Source organism: Epinephelus fuscoguttatus, linkage group LG18 (genome assembly GCF_011397635.1).
Source record: "Epinephelus fuscoguttatus linkage group LG18, E.fuscoguttatus.final_Chr_v1".
In the NCBI taxonomy this organism is placed as follows: Eukaryota; Metazoa; Chordata; class Actinopteri; order Perciformes; family Serranidae; genus Epinephelus; species Epinephelus fuscoguttatus.
In genome coordinates, this window is record NC_064769.1 from 36238600 (window position 1) to 36261264 (window position 22665).

The following is a 22665-nucleotide window of genomic DNA, read 5'->3' on the forward strand; positions in this document are numbered from 1 at the left end:
TCCGCGGCTGCGAGGTCATGTGACCCACGAGCCGGGCTCTGATTGGACGAGACCTCGGCAGGACTGAGCAGTAACCCGCATTGCCCGGTGGAGGTCGCTGTCGATCGGAAGCTGTTGCCTTCATGACGTCAACACACAGAGACACAGCTGCTGTACTTTACTTTTTAAAATTTATTTCTTTTAATTTATTTTTTAAAATGAATGTGATGCAGTTTATGTCAGATGAAATACAGCATTTTTGTGTTAATATTTATTTCAATTTATTTTAAAAGTAATTTAAAATAAATAATAATTAAGTATTTATTATTAATAATTATTAAGTATTACTCAGTATTTAATTTGGCTACAAATTAATGCCTTTCTCCTCATTATTATTATCTTTATTTGTATTTACTGTCTCATTTTTATTATTAATTTTTCACTTTCTCATATATATTTTATCATCTACTTGTCCTTTTTGCTTTTGTTTTAATGATTTGCATTTTATATTAAGAGGAACTTTGAGCTACACCTCTTCTTCTAATAATAATAATGACAATAATAATAATAATGATTATTATTGTCATTATTATTATTATTTGTATTATTATTATTATTATTATTATTATTATTATATATACAGAGGCACTACTATTCTATTGTACTCTTTAAAAAATATATTTTAATATCACTTTAATGCAGTTTAACTCAGATGATGATTTCTTGAAAATTTTTAAACAACAGCTAAAACCCATATTTATTTAATTTGGCTATTAATTAATGCCATTCTTCTTCTTTTTCTTCTTCACCTTCTTTTTTATTATTATCATTTTTATTTTCTTTTTTTTTTAATTAATTCTCTCATTTCTATTATTCTTCCCTGTCCCTTTTTGTACTTTCTCTTATTTATTTAATAACCTAATTGTTTTTGTTTGTTTGTTTTTGCTTTTGTTTTAAGGGGTTGCATTTTTTAAGCACTTTGAGCACCACATCTCTTATAATAATGATAATAATAATAAATAATAGAAAAAATAAATGAATAATAATAATGATAATTATGGGAATACTAAAAGTACTACTGCTACTGTTATTATTGCTACCACCACTACTATATTAATATTAATAATCATTATTTTTTAAACTTAGATTAAGATTTGCATTTCAAATATTTATCAGTTGTTTTGAAGCTTTCGATCATCTTAAGAACAAACCTTTGATCTCAGTTTCTGAGCCAACAAATACGGCAAGTCCTGATGTTCCCAGGAAAAAGGAAAGCTGAGTGCTTAAATCTCCATGACAGCTGGGTACAGGGGCGTAAATACAGACAGTGCAGCCAGGTGGTGGGCTGGAGGGGCCTGTGGGGCCACCTGGAAATATGCCCATGTTCAAAGAAGAAATTGCATTAAATCCAGACTGGTGCGATTTTACATATACATATATATATATATATATATATATATATATATATATATATATTCTGTTTTCTTTCTATTCTGTTTTTTTTATCAGTCTATAACAAAAAATATACACGTATTCTACATGACCTAATAATTTTCTTTTGTATCATAGTTGCTAGTTTAGGTGCACAGGCTGGGCACATCTGTAAGCTGACACAAAATAAAAGCAGCAGTAAGACGCACTGTAAGTAAAATATATATACGCCTAAAACTCTGTGTGTGTGTGTGTGTGTGTGTGTGTGTGTGTGTGTGGCGAGCTCTAATAGTTTAAAAAGCACTCTTCAGGCAGAACCCAAGTGTTACTCTGTTTTAATTTCCAATAACCAACAACTGGCTGGTACGTTTCCAGACAAGACAACAGACAAAGTGTATTTACAGTGAATCCCATGTACATTTCATTTCTTCACATGTACAAACATCCAATCCATGTACAATATTTACACTGCTGAGTCAGTTTCACTGAGCGGGTGCAGATTTTAACTAAATAACTGTGTTCATATGCGCACAAATATCCTGCTGCATCAAACTTAAGATCTCCAGAAATTTAAATTACGTGATTTGGAAAACTGGTGTACTTAAGACAAAGCATGAAATGTGACAATGGCAGCATAAACAGGCGTCTGTCAATGTTACAGTCATGAAATGAGACTTAGTGTTAAATTAAAGAGCTGAAACAGATGAGACTGGAGAAATTATGTAAATGCAGATCTGTTTGTTGGAGATCTGATCTAGCACCTTTCAGATTTCATTAAAAAAGTGAGAGCTGCAAAGATATGACAGACAATTTTCTCCTTGTTTGACTGCCATCATAAAGTGATGAATAAAGTGACCGAATATGATACAAGACACATTACCAGGACATTAGTGCGCATGTGAACACACTCTGGTGTGAACGACAGCAGAAAGGGGAAATGAAGTGAAACTGTTTACTGAAGGCAAACCTTCACCTTCATACCAACCACGATAAACACCCCCACACTTCACTTATATACAGACCATAATATAATTCACATTTACAGTTACTCTTTAGGCTCATAAAGCACATAACTATGTACACTCTGTTCCAGTTATAGACTGCTAAACTCTGCTAAATCTTCTCTAAAGCTCTTGTTAAATCTGTCTGATGCTTCAAGTATAAGTTCATTCACAGGAAAATCACTGCTGCAGGAGAAAACCTCATAACTGCAACGTCAATGAAATAAAACCATGTGTTTTTAAAATCATACTGTGAGACACTCTCAGCGCATAAATGACTAGCTGATCTCACAGTTAACGTAAAAACTACACTTGCGATAGTGAGACCAGGCACCCATCGCTACTTACAGACGAAGGCACGCCGAGCCTGGGCAATCAGAGCCACAAGCAGTGTCTTCATGGTGTCATGCTGCCATCTAGTGGCACTTCTCTACACTAGAAGGCAGCGTGACACCTGAGTTGTTACGTATTTGTTTTAAAAAGTAAAAAACCTGATCATTTTGATCTTCCTTTGGAGACTGGATCATAAAGATATACTATGCAGGATCATCACGAATGACCACGTAGCAAGCTCCGGGGCTGAAAAGTAAAGCCAATGCAAAAGAGGAAAAAACTGCAGTTCCTCTAATGGCCACTTGAGGCTGGCTCCAAGAGTGAGTCAATCCCCACAGACCCTCATGTTAAAATGTCCAGCTTTACAGCAGAAGTAAACATGTTAACAGCCTGGTACAAAAAAAGGTTTTGGTCTCTATAGCTAATTTTAACATTCACGACAATTGTGGTGGGGTGAATTTATATGTAACCCACCTGTTTACATTTAATTAGGGGTTAAAGTTCCTCATAATTAAGGGTGTGGCCATCCAAACAGTCACTTCTGGCTCCAAAACTCTACATGCCAGACTTGTCCAACTAGTCCAACAATCAACGAGTGACGTCACAGTGACTATGTCCATTATTTTGATACAGTATAGCTGGGTTTCCATCCAAACGTAGCACAAATTTTAACCATGTCTTCACAAAATTGGTCAAAGAAAATAGCCTTGAAATCCAGACCCAAATCTAGAAAGATTTAGGGTCTGGCCATGAGTAATGAAAGTGGCCCAACTCGAGGGGCAGCACCAAGCATGCATTTGTAAATATCACTGCACGCAATTGGATAACACTATGACCAATCAGAACAATACACGGGGTGACGTATCCAGAGCTTAGCTACCAGCGGAGCTAACTGGTAGATTAGACTCTTGCCGTATCCGGTCGGCAAAACAGCAAAAACATCCTTCTTGCAAAGGAAAGACTCGAGCGCCGTCTTCTGTTCTTCTTTTAGAGAAAAAGCCAAGTCTAACTCGTTCATTGTAGCGGCCAAAGCCGTTTCAAACAGCTGGTGTTCATCCGTAGCCATCTTGCAATGTTTACTGACTGATTACGGACTTTGTCGTTGCAGCGCTGTCGTCATCTGTTTAGCTCGCCTCTGGCCCGCCTATATCAGATACACCGATGTGATTGGTGCAGCTCGGTTCCAACGGCATGAGTAACGAGCATCATTACTGATTGCCAGAGTGACTCGCTGAGCAAATTCAAATTGTGCTCTTGCGAGAACTCTGGATTTCCAGGGTACAAAGAAAATGCAAATTTGTGTGTATCTCTATTTACGACTGTTATGCAAATATTGGGATTTGGTTTATCGAGATGAGCAATAGCAATATTGAGCAATAGGCGCTTGGGATGCACGATATTGGATTTTTTTAATCTTATTTGGCCAAAAGCGGATACCGAAATCATCTGTCAATTTTTCCCCATCTAATTGGGTGGGGCACATATATAAGGAACACTTACTTTTCTGCATTCTTTTTAGTGATCGAGATTTTTTTCCCAATTCTTTAGGTGATTTCACTCAGGTATTTCTATGTATAGATTAAAAGCGCGCTTAAAAACAGGTGGATGGAAACGCACCTTCTGATACCTAAGAGGATATCTAAGAAAATATAGCATCAAGCTGTGCAATGATTTCTGACGGACAAGTAGGTACCAGCAGCTACAAAAGTATCTTGCAGTGTACGTACGGGCGAAGTATGCAGGAGGGGCCAGGTCTGAATGTTGCGTTAGCTAATCCTGCATAGTTTCCCTTTAAATATTATCATTAAATGTTCAAATATGTGTGACTGTGCCACCTGTTGTCCCACTGGTCCAAATGGATTTACACAACAAATGCACTAAATCTAAGAATCTGTTGTGATTGTGTTTCTATATCTGACTTGTTTGTTGGACAGTTTGAGCCGCACAACCACTTTCCACTAACATTAAAAATAAAAATGAGCAATACTGTAACCATGAACAATATCTGAAGGTGAAGTTGCAGCTCTGAGGATTTCCCCTGCCAGCAGCCAGCAGCATTCATAAAGTGACTCTGATATAAAAATAAAACACAGGTGACAGAGGATGAGTGAATCCAGGGTGAGTCTGATTTAAAAACATGCTGATCTGAGGTAGAGTGACAGACGGGGACAATGACTGCTGAAACTACAAGTGAAGACTACCCACTGAGGTGTTCTGGTATTGTTTTATAAAGAAATTAATTTAGAGAAACTAAAAACTCAAGAGGAAACCTGGCCATGAAAATAAATCTGATAGTTTGTCATGCTGGATCTCAGGTGGCTGACTCGTCTCTCAGCTCGTCACATTCACACCTTGTTAGCGATCGATAGCTCGTAGCAGGAAGATACTGTACACTTAAAAAGAATAAAAATCCCAAAACCCAGCCCCAAAAAGAAAAAATATAAATCAACACTGATGTTTTGGCTGCTGTAAATACGCTGCAGACGTGTTTCTTTTGTACAATAACCAATAAGAAATAATCACAGCATCAAAATACGGCTTCAAAATGATACAGCTGAAGGTAAAAACACCTTTTCTTGTTTATCACAAAAACAATCAACAACTTCAAGCTTAAAGATGAACGATAATCCTTCCGTTAAAACCTCAAAAATACTTCTCTTTCCCGTTAGGTGATCTGAAGTGGGCGTGTCCCAAAACTAGCCGTTCCATAAGAAACGCAGTTGGCCCCTCGTCTGGTCAGTCAAACGATGGTTTCCTTTTGAATGTGTTGTCCCTGTTGGCCCCACCGTCTTTCTGTCAGTCAAATTATCATCCTGGTCTCTGCTGGTAATTTGCAGCTCTTTGCCCCGCCTCCTCGTGAAAGATACATCCTTATTGGTCACTCGTGAGATGGTACCTCCTCGGCTCCTGGTGGCTCTGTCAGCAACACCCACTGGCTTCCTGCTGTCAACTGCAATCTTCTGACAATAAAAGTACACTTAGTCCCGCCCTGCGGCAAAGAAAATGTCAATCAAACCAGCCTTCCACCTGTCCATCAGACGATACTGTCCTGCAGGAGCGGCTCAAAGTCCTCATCGCTGGCAGTGGGAGGGTTCTCCTCGTCGCTGCCCGGGAGGGGCGTGTTGATGTGGACGCCGGCCAGCGAGGACATGGACTCTTTGCTGTCCAGGTGGGGCTTGTCGCTGAGGGACAGCTGGGAGGGGGAGGAGGAGCAGGAAGGCTTCTCAGGGATGAAGAGGGCGACGAGGAAGGCGACGACCACGGTGCACGCCCCTAACAGGAAGGGCGGGCCCGGGATGAGTCCCAGCTGAGAGAGAAATAGAAACAAAGTTATTTTAACTTTCATTTTGTCAAATTTCATCTGGAGCACAGCTGGCTAAAGCATATCAAATATTACTTATTTTCTGAGTTACACACAGCAAGGGAATTTAATTTATATAAAACATCTAGTTACAAGTTAAATGAATGTGCTTTACATTAAATCAGTTTTCAAATGTACTGACTTCAACAGAAACTATATTTCCAGTGTTGATATAGCTGCAAAACCTGAACTACGCCATCTTGTGGATGTCTGCATGTGGCAAAAACTGTACAACCCTGTGGTCGAACATGCTGACTGCAGACGTGCGTTTTTACTGTGCTGCAGCTGAGCAGCTAATTTTAATTAATATAATATTAAAAGAACACTTCACACCCTCAACATGACCATTTGTTTATCAGTTGCTCACCCCATATTATGTTGAATTCATGAAGAAAATATTTTTCTCATTTGCCTCCACCATGAACGAAGAATCAAAAACTGATAAAATTCTTGACGAATTAAAGTCATAGGGGTCCAAAGTCTCATTTATCCAAACCTATGCTCAGTATTTTCCAAACGGACAGCCCTCTCTGACAGTGAACTGAATGGAGAGTGAAAGTTATAGATGCTCTCTTCAAAGCCAGACTCCACTGACAAAACCAGTAATTTTACCTCACTGAACACAGGAGCTGCTGGTCTACTGCTGCCTTGATCAGTGAGTTGTTTTGGGTTGTTGTGAGACTTTGGTGTTTTAAAGGGTTAGTTTGGATATACCAACGTCACACAGTTACACAAACAAACTACAGACAACTAAGAATTATGATTAATAAAGTACTCAACTCAGAATATTTTGCCATTTTGGATTCTTCGTTCACTGCAGGCACAGGAGAGAAAGTATTCATTTAAATCTAGCCTAGAACTGATGTTAGCACTGCACTTTTCCTCAGTGAGTTATTGTTTGTAACGTTTGGATGCTCGTTCAAAAGACAAATGTGCAACACATGACGTGTCCTCGTTTAAAAATAAGAAGAAAACTTGAGCAGCAAAGCTGATGTGAGTTGTTGTTCAAAGTCCGGCTATGGTGTTGTTTAGCAAGCAGCTGTCTGATCAACAAGTTCTCATCCCAGGTCATCAAATACTGACCCTTTTTCATGTCAGTCTCGTCATATTGACGCCAAAGAGATGCACCCTTTAATGTCTGTATGTGATGCACAGCTGTCTGCTTGTTAAACACATTCATACACGTGGTCGTGGTAAGGTTTGGTAACAAAATAACTTGGTTAGGGTTAGAAAAACATCATATTTTGGGCTAAAATAAATACGTAATGTGTTACAAAAGTAAGTTATGTCACGTTACATTAAAACAGCACTGATGGTTGGTTTCACACAGGACATGAACTACAGTCTCCAGGGTGTAAGTCTGTGTTTGTTCCAACACATTTCATTTCAAATTTCTTCCAGTCTTCCACGACTTTTCAACAACCCATCATAAAGATTTTTTTCCTTGCCCCACTTGCCTTTCAAACAAACTGATTCAAACTCTATTCAAACATAATATCAGTGAACTGGCATACAGGAGGGGAGAGATGACGCGGGGAGAAAGTGACGTAACATACCTAGTGGTAAAAACACTGCCACACATGGACATACGATAGAGCTACATCACGTCGACGGCAACAGAAAATAAATTTGCCGTTATGTTACATTACAGGATTACTGTAACCATTTTATCATACACAACAAAATTCCATGACTTCACCAGAGCTCTCCATGATTGTGAAATTCCATGACAGGTTTTCCAGGACCGTGGGAACCCTGGATCCATTCACCAACTCGCCTGCCCGCTCTACACAGACTTTCTTTCTCTGAATATTACGTCAGTTGTTCTGAGCATCAAGTTTTGCTGCAGATAGATTTACACCCCTCAAAGGGTGCCTTCAGTCTCAGTATCACATGCTACGGAGCGTGACAAAGTGTTGAGGATGTAGGAATGAGAGCGGGCTGGTTGGTTGTCAGTGTGACCACCTGCCTTAAATAGAGCGCTGACGTTACTGTTTTGTGCACGTATGGTTTCATATCAATCCATTTGTTCTCTCTCTGTGGAGAGTCGGGGTGTATTTGAGTGATACCGCACCTCAGTGGGACTGTGCAGAGGCAGGGGGTCGATGTTGAACTCTCCCTGGATGGGGTCCATGGTGTTGAGCTCCACGTTGAAGAGGAAGAAGATGAATCCGTACAGAGCTGGACCCAGACCGTTACACAGCCCTCTGATCCCTGTGATCATCCCCTGGACCACACCTGCAGCAGCAGCAGCAGGAGGAGACACAGGTCAGGTTAGTGGAGACACGATGCTGCTGCTGACACAGTGAGCGCTGTATCTGCTGATATATTTAGCTCTGATATATTCACTGCCTGGTTTAGTAATACGACTCCATCTGCAAAAATCCATAATGATACACTGACCTATTGATGTGAGGAGGAAAGGAGACTCTGACTTTTAATCTCCTTTATTACATAAAATGTGTCCTTCAAGTGCTAGCAACAGCTCTGTGCCACACACTGACAGAGGACACAGCAATGTCAAGAGGAAAGATAAAGAAGTAACAGAGGAGACGAGAGATGGGGGAGGAGACAGAGGAGAGGTGAGGAAGGAACTGAGAAAAGAAAGGACAGGTGAGGAAAAGGAGGAGAGGAAGGAGACTTTTAACCTCCTTTATTATGTAAAACGTGTCAATCAAGCACCAGTTACAGCACTGTGCCACAAAACAAAAGAGGAGAGGAGAGGAGAGAGGAAGAGGGGGAGGAACGGAGAGAAATGAAAGAAGAGGAGTAAGGAGAGGACAGGTGGGAGGAGAGGAGGAGTGTGTCTTTGTCACCTTGTTTATCAGGATCAGCAGACTGTGACACCAGAGCAGAGACAGCTGGGAAGGTGATGGAGGACATCGCTGCTACTGCACCAGCTGCCCACATCATCCTGTCAACACACACACACACACACACACACGGTTCAGAGTGTCCTGTACATCTCTGTGTGATATTTTCCATACTGTGTGTCACAGTGTTCGCTGCAAAGAGATGCTGCAGCTGAACATCTGCATCACATCTGCTCAGCTGCATCAAAGCTGACGCTAAGCGGAGCCACCAGAGTGAAGCATGATCAGCCGCCAGCGTAGAGACATGTGAAAGGTACTGGTTAGAGACACACACACACACATATATCTCACCATGGCTCTGATCCGAAGCCGTACCAGGCCAGCTGAAGGATCTGGAAGCCCAGACCCAACAGGACCGTGTTTTTATTACCCAGGGTCCTCATCAGCAGCGTGAGGAACAGAGTCTGAGGAGGAAGCAAACACACATTTAAGTGTATTAAATTACATCTAATCTGACTCCACATATGTGACACATGAGTGTAAATATCCTGTGGAGCGTGTGTTACCTGTGCTACGATGGACAGGATGCCTACAACTCCAATAAAAACAGCGATGGTCGTGGAGGAGAAATTAATGACCTGGAGGGACAGACAGACGTGATCTCTGGTTATTAATAATACTTTTTAGAAAAAGAAAAACTTCATTAACAGTAGTAATTCTAGTATTAGGCAGCAGCATGTCTCACCTGTCTCAGGTAGAGGAAGAAGCTGGAGTACTGTCCAGCCTCAGGGAGGTAAGACAGGAACACAGTGATGCAGATCAGTAAGACTGTCGGGTCCTGACCCACCTTACGCAGAGACTGAAGGAGACACAGAGACAGACAGGAAACTCTCAACACAAGCGATCAGTCTTACACTAAACACATTTTCCAAACAAATACAACGTGCTAACATACGGAAGCGTATTGCATTCACTTGACAAATAAAGATTTATTATTTGTTTATTTATTTATTTTTCTGTTTTTGGTGGTAATTTTTTTCCTGTTTTTCGGGGTATTTTTTAAATTTGTTTTTGTGGTATTTTTTCTGTTTTTCGGGGCATTTTTAATTTTTTTTTTTCTGTTTTTTTGGAGTAATTTATTTATTTTTGTTTATCGTGGTAATTTTTTTCAGTTTTTCGTGGTAATTTTTTTCTGTTTTTCGTGGTATTCTTTTTTCTTTTTTGTGGTGATTTTTTTCTGTTTTTCGTGGTAATTTTTTAATTTGTTTTTTGGTGGTAATTTTTTTCTGTTTTTCGGTGTATTTTCTAAATTTGTTTTTGTGGTATTTTTTTCTGTTTTTCAGAATATTTTTTTAATTTGTTTTTGTGGTATTTTTTCTGTTTTTCGGGGTATTTTTTAAATTTGTTTTTTGTGGTAATTTTTTTTTCTGTTTTTCGGGGTATATTTTTAATTTGTTTTTTGTGGTAATTTTTTTCTGTTTTTTGGGGTATTTTTTAAATTTGTTTTCAGGGTAATTTTTTTCAGTTTTTCGTGGTAATTTTTTTTCCTGTTTTTCTTTTTCTTTTCTTTTTTTTTTTAAATTGTGGTAATTTATTTTTAAATTTGTTTTTCGTGGTAATTTTTTTTCCTGAACGAGGAGACAAGATACTTCAAAATCTCGTGAGAAGCTGCCACCTGGCACCTGCAAGTGACCCCTTCATCCATGGTGACTCCTGCTCATGGATGTATTTTGCATCTACGGGATCAATAAGGGTAAGGCACGTAATTAGTTACACACAGGGTATGATAATCTCGCTATGTTTTCCACTGCATCCTTCTAGTGTAGGCCTAACGCTCAGTGTAACAGGTTAGGTTAGTAACAGGTTGTAACAACGTTAGCTGACAAACGTGTATGGGCATGATTTCAGTTGTCAGGTAACGTTAAGCTAACAGTTTTTTTCCATCATGCTGGACATTGTTACTCATCACAAAGAAAAAAATTACCACGAAAAAACAGGGAAAAAATTACATCAAAAAACAGAAAAATAAATAAATTACTCAGAAAGACAGGGCTTTTTTTATTTGTCATGTGAATGCAATACGCTTCCATACTAATGTTATTAGCACAAGCCTATGGCATTTTATATTGTATAAATTAGCCTAGCAGCTAGCGGAGATTTCCTCTGCTCATATGAAGCCAGGATAAATCACACACAGGACTTAAAATGCTATTTTTGTGGAGGCTTTATTGTCTTCACAATTTATTGTTTCTTATCTGTGAAATTAAAGTAAATTAAAGCGTTGTTTCCACTGAGGGAAATGGTGTCAGCTTACACAGACAGACAGGAGGTCTGCGTCACTGCAACATAAAATTATATTTCAGGGGAGGTGCACGTCAGGCTACAGTGTAGGCTTTGCATCAACACAGAGGGTGCGGCATCGATTCAGTGCAGAAGTATAAATCCCACTTAGACCCAAAGAGTCAACATTACAGTCTGTGAAATCGATTTGATTCACGTCCACTGTCTCATTTTATAATAGTTACAGCAATGACAGGTGTCCGTTCACACTGTAATCCTATAGCATCATTAACATCATTAAAAAATAATGTTATCGTATCGAGGAACACTGAGCTGCCTTCGCTCAGGTATCCACTCCACAGTCTGTGTCCACAAACACAACAAACAGCAGAGGGTAGATCTCCACCAGTCGGCCACCAGAGCTGATCGTGGCCACTCAACTAGGGGTGTCATATATACTTGTACTGGTACTGACAATAAACGTGATATTGATATATCATGTCAATAACACAAACATGATTACATCCTGTTAAGAATCTAGCCATTAACTCCTATTTTCAGATCCGAAACGACAACTCCAATCCTAAACGTCCTGCTCCGCTTCCAAGTCACAACACAAGACAGAAACGCATCTCACTAGATTAATTTCACATGCACTTATTCCTGTACCATCTTACAAGGACAAACATGGTCAGAGATCATTTTGTCACAATCACACTAAGATCTGGAACGAGATCCCACACTACATTAGAGCAATAACCTCTATTACACATTTCAAACACTATCTGAAGGACAGATCTGCAACCACGAATTTAAATCCCATATCCCATTTTACTCCACTTCAGTCCTCTATTCTGTGTTGTCATGTGTCTTTGTTGTAGAACAGGAAGCTGCTGAAAAGAGTCAGGCCAGTTTTAACTGTAACACACAATGTTACTGTTTACTTCCCTTTATTAATTAATAAATGAAAATGAATCTGGCACCTCTTAAATCATTTCTGTTTCTTACTGTTCTTGCTTTGTCCCCCTCTCCAACACCACTTGGTCGTGTTCTCACAGTTACTGATACTATTCTTTCTCACACCTTCAACTCAAACCACCAAAATATATCATTTAATCATTACATTCATATCAGAAACATGCAGGAGACTAGTCCACTGATGGACCCTGATGTTGACGGGCGGGGGCAGCCCTTGTTAGGAATCAGCAGTAAACAGTAAATGAGTAAATTATATGTTACTGACAGCGAAGGGGTCGGCCTGCTCCCAGGATATGGGCGCCCCCCAGGTGTTGAGCCTCATCTTGTCGGGCAGAGACTCCGGCACAGCCAGCAGGATGAAGCAGATGTCAGCCAGGGCGATGAGTGTGGCCACCAGAACCACCAGGTTGTCTCCGTACCAGGCTGACAGGTACGCACCGATGGCTGGACTCGTTACCAGGCTGGCTGCAAACGTAGCCGACACCTTGGAGTTAAGAGGAGAAAGAGAGAAGATGAATTTTGAAGTTTAGAAAACCAACACTCAATTTGTTGAAGCCAAGAAGAAGCATTTTTCTGCCACCTCTGTAGAGATGTACTCAGGCACAGCAGCGCTTTGAGCTAAATACTAAAATCTGTGTGCCAATGCTAACATGCTGAGGTTTGTGTAATGCTGAAAGGAACAGGTCAATTCTGGGGTAACCTATCCTTGTAAGAAGTACAGATTAAAACAGGAGTCCTCACCAGACCGTAGGCTGTACTCCTCTCCCTTTCATCCGTCACATCAGCGACGTAGGCGAAGATGACCGAGAAGGTGACAGAGAAAGCTCCAGACATGGAGATCATGGCGAAGTACCACCTGCAGGACGAGCAGGAGGGAGAACAACTCTTTAACACCTTCAGTTTCACACTAACAGTTTCTTCACAGAGAGCTTGTTCTGCTGTAACTGTCCTGTGAAGGATGAAAACTCAAAGTGTGGGCTGAATATTTGATGCATACTGGAGAACTGGTCAGTAATCTACAGTCTGATCGTATGGTTTGATCTATTAGCTCATATAATAACTGTGAAACCTCATTGATACAGTCATCTGTTGGTTTGGTTTTCCAGGCGACTTCATACTCTACTGTAGCTGAATGTCTTTATGTGACATCTACATTATCATGCTGACAGAGAGCAGTGAGTCCTACCAGGGGCTGAGCCTCATCAGAGGGATCGGAGCGCAGGTGAAGAAGACGGTGACCAACAGGAAGGTGCGTCGGCCCCACACGTCCGACAACGCGCCGATCAAAGGAGCAGACATAAATGACAGCAGACCCTTGACATGAAGAGGCGGAGTCAGTGACAAAATAAAAAGTGGCTGCAACAGTGAACTATGTTTCTATCGTTGGGGTCTTAGAGATAATAACCCTGATGATGTCATTGGGGTTAAAAGACCCATGCTAGCATCTAATACTAATGTTAATTTGTTCCTTGTGTGTGTCATCTTTAAAGCCAAATGACTAAGATTCTCTCATGTGAAGCTGAAGGGTTGGAGTTCTTACCTTCACGCCCTGGATGAGTCCATTCATCAGGAACGTGTGCTGCGGGAAAGTTTCATGTAGAACCTGTGGAGAGAGGCAACACATTAATATTTATTAAACCTGCATAGATTTCAAAAGCTTATAAACATACTGATTTAAAAAAAAGCTGCAGCAGTGTGAACTGGCCGGTCTGAGCTCGACTCAAGCCGGCTGATGGTGTCAAATCGCCGGCGGCTGATTTCAGAACGTAAAGCAGGTCATTATTATGAATACAGTCCATCTGATGCTGGTTTTGTTTCATCACTATAGCCAGTATCTCACTATCACTATCCTCATTCAGATTTTAAGAAGCTACAAATTATATTCAGCCACAAAATAAACCTGAAAAGCTGCAAATCAGAAGTACAGAGAGTTGTTGACTAGAGATGATACACCGTCTCATTTGGCTGACTTGGTGTGAACCAGCAGGTTTTTAGAACATTGTATTACAAGTAGTTGCTTATTTGTCTCGTCTCGTGGTGAATCTTTGGTCTGAACTGGACTTTACAGCTGAGTAATGTTTGAAATCTTTCCATACTGATGCTGATACTATAACTGTTTACCTAAGTTCTTAATGCTTTACGTTTTTTTTCCCAACAAAAGCTTTTTCCAGACCAGGCCAAACACCTTTGACCAGCGTCTCAACAGGATGTTTAAGCTTAAACACACTCCCTCCTAGATGTCCACAGTTACAGCTCATGCTTCACTTGCATGTTACTGCAAAACTACTACTACTAAAGTTACCTGTAACTATAACACCTGGATGAATTAGTTCCTGTAAGAAAGGAACTGTACAAAAATCAAAAATATCAGATCAAACATTCAGTGTCAACTTTCAGTACTTGACATATTTCAATCATTTCTGCCACTGATGATTCATATTCAGACCTACTTCAGTATTTTAACCCTGTTTTCACATGTGTTTGTGTCTATGTGACTAATGGAAACAATCATTTCTTAAAAACTGGTTTAGTATCAGGCGAGAGTGCTGCAGTAGCAAAACAGGCTGTGATGTAACCACTTAGGGCATGTTCACACCGACCATTTACGTCCACTAAAAGTGTTTTTGTCACTGACAGGCTCAGATTGTTATTCTAAGTGTCTGACAGCATTATGAAAGGATCCCTACAGAGATAGAGCTTTGTGTCAAAGAGTCAGATCCTTTTTGTTTAACCAGAAACAGCCCTGAAATCACCATCACCAAACCCACCAGACTCCATTTAAATAAACAGTCATGTTAGTGTGTATAGAGGCAGCATGTTGTCACATCTGACTGGGTGAATTAAGGGTTAATTTAAACCAAACCAGAGCTGGTGATTGTTGGAACAGTGGAAAGACGAACTAAGATGGGGTTTGTGAGTTTAATTTTGTTTCTGTTGACTTTGAATGAAGTGTGTTTAATGATGATAAAATTACTGGTTATTTAAATGGAGTCTGGTGGGTTTGGCGATGGTGATTTCAGGGCTGGTTCTGGTTTAAAAAAATATCTTACTGGTGGAAAACACGTTTGGCTTGTGGATTTTTTCATCTACCTGTCCCCTTGACCGGTGAGTCAAAAAGTTAATTTCCAACACAAGCTGAGCCCCAGCCATTATCGCTCTGTGTGAACCCAATCAGCTGTTTGGATGTTGATGCAGTGCGACCTCCATGTTCCCGCCGCCACACAGTGTTACTCACAGTGAGCATGGGCGTGGTGAGCAACCCCCAGGCGAAGAACTCCAGGAAGATCACCACCACTGCGTGATACACACTGGGCCTGCCGATACCCTGCTGCAGCTGAAACACACACAGACACACACATCTGTATTACAATCACATTTTATACAGTTAAAGGGACATTACACCTGTTTCACACATAAAGATCAGTTTATCATAACAGAGAGCAGCCGTATCTCTTCTGTGGCTCTGGACGGAGATTTTAAAAGTCGAAAACAATCCTGATGACACCATTATGACATCACTTTAACACAGTTTAGGAGCATCTTTAAGCAAAAAGACACTTAACTGTGTGTAAAAGAGCATATTAGGATATAAACTCACGTCCTGACACAGCTGAGCCTTTTGCCTGATAGAACAGAGGCGAGTATTAAAGTGGAGCACAGCACATGAAGTGAGTGTCAGCCTACTGACACAGTTACACAGGATTTAGGTGGTGATATGAACTATTTTCTATCTTTAGCCTGAATGACGGGCTGTGCCACCACAAATTAAGACTACTTAGATAATGAGCGATTGTTTGCTGCCCTCCTGTGTTGTTAAGCTTCGTGTCAGCAGGTGGGAGTCTGGATGATAACAGACGAAGGTCACTTCCATTATCTTCAGACTGTCTGGTCGCCTTTGATATCTGAAATATGACTGGTACCACTTTCTTCTTTTATAATTTAAAAGAACCCCCTCATCTAGAGCTACTGTCTGTAGCTCTGGTTGAGGGTGAGAGGCTGTCAGCAGATAAACAGAGATCTGTGTGGGTACATGAGACCCTAAAAAAGAGGCTGGATCATGGGGAGTACCACCAGTTGGTCCAGGAGCTTCTCCTCCATCATGGACGTTTACAGGCAGATTTTAGGATGACTCAGGGGCAGTTTGACAACCTGCTGTCTATCGTCCGGCCGTATAGCTCTGGGGATCCAGCAACCGCTACCACCAGTTTCTCCTCCATGTTCACCAACTGTAAACGTGTTGTTGTGACCACCACAGAAGGCCCGCCTCTCAAATCATCCGATTGGACAACGGGTAATTGTGACCACAGCTCTATCGGCCAAAAGGACCCTTGCTGCTGATTGCTGTTTATTCCTTGGTGTATATATCTTAACGCCAGTGTGAATCTGTTTACTGTTTACTTATCTGCTGAAATGCAAAGAAGTAAAGCAGTGGGGGAGTTGTGGTGTTTTATTAGTTAACAAAATGTGCAGTTTGTAACTCTGAAATAAAGATAGTTCATTCATGAGCCTCATTCCCAGATTATCAAATACCATTTTTTTGGGTTGGCAGCTTGGTTGTTCAATTTGACAACCTGGAAATGACACTTAACAATAAGCTAACATCCTCCACGATTAAAACTGAACTTTTAATTGAAACATTTTTCTGCCACTTCATTGAAAACTATTACCATATTTCTACGTATAACTATTCTATTGCAATAGAAAACAAAAACAGCAGTAAATATTTACTTTTCAGAAGTTGTATCGAGATAATTTTGGGCATATTTGCATTAAAATTACTTTAATGATTAATTGATGATCAAACTTGTTGCTGTTGATTATTATTTGTCCATCAACTAATCAATTAATCCAGAGGTTCTTGAGTGTTTTCAGCCAAGGACTCCTTACAAGACAGAGAATATGTATGTCTCATGGAAAAATTGTATGTATTCTATTTTCTACACCTCTGGGGACTGAGTTATGTGAAAGATCAACACTAGAGAAATGTATTAGAAAGATATTAGAAATATGTATTACAAATATTTATCTCAACACAGAATACCCAGAAAATAGTGCGAATGAAATAAATTCAATGAGCTGCAAGTAGCATTGTACGTAAACAAAATATCAAAAGCGAGTAGGGTTGTAGGAGTCACTGTTATAATCAATAATGACCTTTAAAGGAATGACAATGGAGGGGTTCATTTTGGTTGAACAAATGTTTTATTTCTAGAATTGAAACTTGAAACTATTTTATAAGTAAAGTTCAGATTCTCCATCTAGCTGCATTGTTCTTTTTCAATATCGTAGATAAGCAAATGTACATGCTGTAATAAACGTCAACTCTAATATCACGGTGTGCCTTAAAGAATATCTTAAAACCGGTATATTGCTGCGACCATAAAAGCAAGTCAAGAAAAGGGCTTATTTGATGTTCATTTCAGAACAAACACAAAATAACCAATAAAAATGTTGTACGTTTCTGCAAACCATGGATTTGTTATATTTGTATATCATTATGTAGAAGATGAGCTAAAACGGCGTGGTTAATGTGATATCCACATTTTAATGGCACTATCCTGGCAGAAAAATCAGTGATACCTCCATAAAACCCAACAGCATTTCATGGCGCTATCCACAGTGGGAAAAAAACAGCAACAGGTCAATAAAAAACACCCACATTTGGTGTCTGAAAAGCCGCCGTAAACACAACAATGACTCACTAAAACACAACTGGTTTTGTCATTTTTTGGTCTCAAACTATGGTCTGCAGCTCAGCAGGTGTCTCGCCTAAGCCTCACACCATCCACCATCCCCTCCACCTCCTGATGACAAAGTCAGCTCATATACTACATCACTTTGACATGAAATGTACAAATGTATTGCGGTCTTGGTTTGCAGAAACAATACAATGCCAACAATATTATCTTTTATCGCTTTTAATTTAGTCAAAGGTCCAGTGTGTAAGATTTAGGGGGATTTAGTGGCATCTAGTGGTGAGGATTACAGACTGTAACCAGCTGAAACTTCTCCTGGTTAGAATTCCTTCAGTGTTCTTTGTTCAGGAGGTTTTTACCACAGAGGTCTCTTCCTCTACAAAACAAATGGACCAGGGATCTCATTTATAAAACAATGCGCAGGATCCATACTGAGAACATACATACAGACAAAAGTGAAAAATGGCATGTGCCAAAATATATTCAACAATTTCTACAGTCAGGCTTCCACCTCACCATCTACATTCCCGTCTCCAAAATGTTCGTAATCATGGGTCGAAGTTTCTTCCATCAAGTCTGTTTTTATAGATCACAACTTTTGCGTGGGAAGTGGCGTACGCCTCTTTCAGGCCTTGTTTTGTGCGTACGCAGTGTTTATAAATGAGAGCCCAATGATAACACTGAATAAAGCAGTTTCACGTTACAAATCTGTGTTTCTCATCCCCCATTCGGCACTTCGCAGATGGCCCGTTTGCCCAGCACCTGCTGATGTGTGCTCACCTATTTTCTCTGATAACTTAAAATCCAGACATACCCTGAGCCGAATTATTTGCAGAGGTCTCTTTCTCTCCAAAACAAACAGAGCAGGTAATTTAAACCAGTAAAAACACTGAAGAAAGCAGTTTCATGTTAAAAAATCTGTGTTTTTCCAAAGCTCTCATCACAGAGGAGCTGCTAACTACAGTGGCCAATGAAAAAACATGGTTGGTCCTATGTAGAGATAGTCTTCTGTTTGTCTGTTCGAGGCTATTATAAACATGGTGATCTCCATAGATGAGGACCTGCTCCCAATGTAGATATAAATGGCTCATTCTAAGCTAACAAATATAAGACAATTCTTATTTCTAAAGTGACTATAAACCAAAAGGAAACATACTCATTATATTAAATTGCATTTCTGTCAATATGTTCCCCTAAACCACACTGGACCTTAATTTTCACTGTTGTCATTATTATTAGGGATGCACACAATATAGGATTTTTTGCCAATATCCAATATGCCAATCCAGAACAAATTATTTGGCCAATATCTGATAAGGATAGACCGATACATCGGCCGGCCGATATATCGGGCCGATATTTGAGTTTTTTACTTGTATCGGCATCAGCCGATACGTACGTGGGTTCGCGGATTTATTTTTCCCTGGCACTTTTTTTCATTTGAAAGTATGTGGTTAAGTTGAACAAAGCTGTAGAATCCTACTGTGTACAGTAGTTGCTGTTTTATTTATGCTTCAGCTTAAATATTTGTTTATTTTATGAAGACATTACTGGAAGATTTAAGAGCGCTCTTTTTTTTATTTGAATGTCTAATAATAATAATAATAATATTCTACCTGTTCTACCTCAACTTTCCATCTTGTTTTAGTATTTTTTACTGTTCAATAAATGTTTCTTATTTTAAACTTGAGACCTGTAATATTTGTTATCATTGTGTCTTTTTTTTTTTATGTAAATTGAGGGAGCAAAACCAGTATCGGCCCCAAATATCGGCTCAAGAAAATCGGCAGTCCATAAGGGTGATGGAAAAAAATCGGTATCGGCATCGGCCCTAAAAAATCCATATCGGTCTACCCCTAATATCTGATACCAATATCAATATATCCACTTTTTGTCTCCCACCTAATTTTAGTGATCATCACGTCTCTTCTGTAGTGGAATTAACATCATATTATTATACCAGCAGATGAAGACATGAAATACAATTCTTTTCAGTGTATGTCATATTTATTTATTGTGCAAAATAAGAAAATTCATTTTGGCCTGTTCTGATGGTTCATTTCGTCCGATACCGATGAAGTGCCGATATGATCCTGCATCCCTAATCTGTAGAGGTGTCTTCCTCTCAAAGACAAAAGAACTCTGTGATTTAAACAGGTAAAAACGCTGCATTAAGCAGTTTCGCGTTAAACTACAGTGCAAACTGCGAACTACTGTGGTGAGAAACCCACGAAAAAAGGCGTTCTTTAACGTTGACATGATACTTGGCCGGTTTGCCGTTGTAGTTTAACAGTGTGCGGCAGCATCAGGGGGAAACGCGGCAGGACAAGGACAAAAGGTAGGGTGGCTAAAGTCGGACTGGGGCGGGCAAGATTGGTGATGGATGGGTCCAACAAACACCGACTTTCACCCGAGAGAACAGTGTTCACCTCCCGTAAGATTCTAATGCCAAACCCTGTTCTTTTTTCCTAAACCTAACTATGTGTTTTTGTTGGTGAAGGAAAAAATGTCAATTCGCAGTGTTGTACTGAGTGTGCTTTTATTTTGGAAGAGACTGTATGTAAACGTTAAATTTCCTGTGAAAACAGAAGGGTATTTTGAAAGACGACAATGCATGTAACAGAACGTCAACAACCTTGCACGTCGTATGTGGGCATGGAAAGTCCATGACCAGATGTCAATATGTGATGAGGTCGGAGTGAGAATGTGTTGTGGTGGCCAACGAAAAAACACAGTTTGCCCTCTTGAGCCAGTGTTTGGTTTGTCCGTCCTGGGCTACTGTAGAAATATGGCAATTTCCGTGGACAAGGAACAGCTCCCTACGTAGATATGAATGGCTCATTAATGTAATGAAAACTATGTCCCCGTAATTCCGACACACTGGACCTTTAAGTTTATTTTAGGCCTCTTTATGTTGTTGTTATGTAATTTATCATCTACCTTGATTGTCTTGATGCTGTTTGTAGGGCTGCAACTGACTGTCATTATTAATTAATCTGTAAATTATTGATTCACTTAATCTTTCATTGATCAATTAATAAAGTGTGAAAATATGCCCATCTAAATTCAAAGATCTCACAGTGAAGCTGCTAAATGTTTTTTTCCTGAACCAGCACTCCAAAATCCAAATAAATATTATATTAAAAATGATATCAAACGGATAGAAGCAGCAAAAACGAATGTTTTGCAGTAGATGCTGTGATAATTTGCCATATTTGAGACAGAGGTCGTTTTAATAACATGTTTCTGTCTCCCTGAGAATTTAAGTGTGGTGTGCAAAAATAAATTTCAAATGAAAGTGTTTTTCTTCGTGGTGTAAAAATGTTGTGATGGAGGATGTTAAAATGGAGGCTGCTGTGTTGGAGCCGTGTTGGATCTGCAGTCTGAGCCTGCCCTCGGTGTATTTGAGGCCGAGCTGTTATGTAAGCACATCATCCACACACTAAGCTGAGCTGCTGTCTGTGGGCCACATTAAACCCGCTCTGCCATGTCTCCATTACAACACACACACACACACACACACACACTCATCTCCATCTCCATCTCCACTAACACAGCCATTTTGGACCACAGCTGCTCTGTTCGGGCTCATTTTGGCTTTGACTCATGACTCATTCATTTTATCCATTCATTTAATGCAGTGATTTTATACGTAGAAAGAATTTGAAGTTTTTTGTGTATATTTATATGTCAAGTAATTTTATTTATCATTATTGTTGTTGTGAATTTAATATAACATTAAAGAACTGCGTTTTAAAGCACCGCCGAATTTTCTATTAAAGAGTCATACGTCATATTTTTTAACATCCTGTTATGTCATACACACACAAACCGTTTTTATTTAATTATTCGTTTTTATTAAAGCTTTTACTAACTGTTTCGAAATCTCAGGTGAAGCCTACAGTAAAAATAAGCACCCTAAATAATTTTAAATAATATAAAATGCCGGATGAAGTGTCGCACAGGTTGATGGACTCATGATAAAATATAAATTAAAATGGCGGGTCGTGCACCCACCGCAGCTCCGTCCTTCATGATGATCTTCTTCACGAGCACCACCCGGCCGGTTCCCGCCGGCGGCTCCCCCGGCATCTCTTCACACCTGCCGCGGGTCACGAAGCATCCATGCCGCGTAGATATCCGCGGTTCTCCCGGTGCTTCCAGGATGCCTCCTAATGTAGCCCCGAAGAGGCTAAACCGAGCTAACGGAGGGTGAACACTAGTTTACACCGTGTTCAGACAGCGTTAACGTCCACAATGTCTCCGGTAAGATCCGCCGTCAGGTCAGCGCGACGGTCCGCAGCTCGCCTGGTGTAACGACTCTCACCGTCAAGTTAGGCAGGAGCAGGACAGGATTTCCGGTTTGGGTTGAGCTTCCTGTCAGATTAAAAGCGGAATAACTTTACATGCCTAATTTAAAGTTTAAATACATTTTTAATTTTTTCGTGCTGCCTTCACGTGTAATCAGGCAGCTGGTAGATGGAGATGTAATAATAGAGTCAAATAAATTAAATAAAATTATTTCAGGTTTATTATATCATGTAATGTTTTCTAATAATGTCCAGTCTGTTCATATCCCCAAGTTGTCAAATACCACTACTTGGTCAATGATTTCGGCATCAGACACCAATGCAAAATGTACCTTTTGCGGTGGTATGACACAGGTGTAACACCGGCAGACCTTGAAACGCTGATGGTAAAATAGGGTTGGCGGGTGGATGGGTCCAACAAACCGCGGACTTTCACCCGGGAGTCCACTGTTCACTTTCTGAACAAATGTTGAGCCAAACCAT

At 40.0% G+C, this 22665-nt stretch overlaps 1 protein-coding gene across 1 annotated transcript; it reads right to left on the minus strand.

The window, feature by feature from the left end:
• Window positions 1-1734: 1734 nt before the first annotated feature.
• mfsd14ba (major facilitator superfamily domain containing 14Ba) lies at window positions 1735-22205 on the minus strand. Its single transcript, XM_049560073.1, has 12 exons — window positions 21890-22205; window positions 15412-15510; window positions 13717-13779; window positions 13363-13490; window positions 12918-13032; window positions 12442-12660; window positions 9664-9777; window positions 9485-9556; window positions 9270-9382; window positions 8922-9019; window positions 8180-8343; window positions 1735-6051 (listed from the first exon to the last, which is right to left on the minus strand). The coding sequence occupies exons 1-12, from the start codon at window positions 21962-21964 to the stop codon at window positions 5779-5781; spliced, it is 1533 nt and encodes a 510-aa protein (XP_049416030.1). The 5' UTR covers window positions 21965-22205; the 3' UTR covers window positions 1735-5778.
• Window positions 22206-22665: the final 460 nt, after the last annotated feature.

Excerpts from the sequence above, each read along its gene's own strand:
- mfsd14ba (XM_049560073.1), bottom strand. The coding sequence starts at position 21,964 with ATGCCGGGGGAGCCGCCGGCGGGAACCGGCCGGGTGGTGCTCGTGAAG. Across the intron at positions 9,383-9,484 it reads TCCTGTCCATCGTAGCACAG|ACTCTGTTCCTCACGCTGCT; the intron begins GTAACACACGCT and ends CTTCCTCCTCAG. Across the intron at positions 8,344-8,921 it reads TGCTGATCCTGATAAACAAG|GTGTGGTCCAGGGGATGATC; the intron begins GTGACAAAGACA and ends CTGCTGCTGCAG.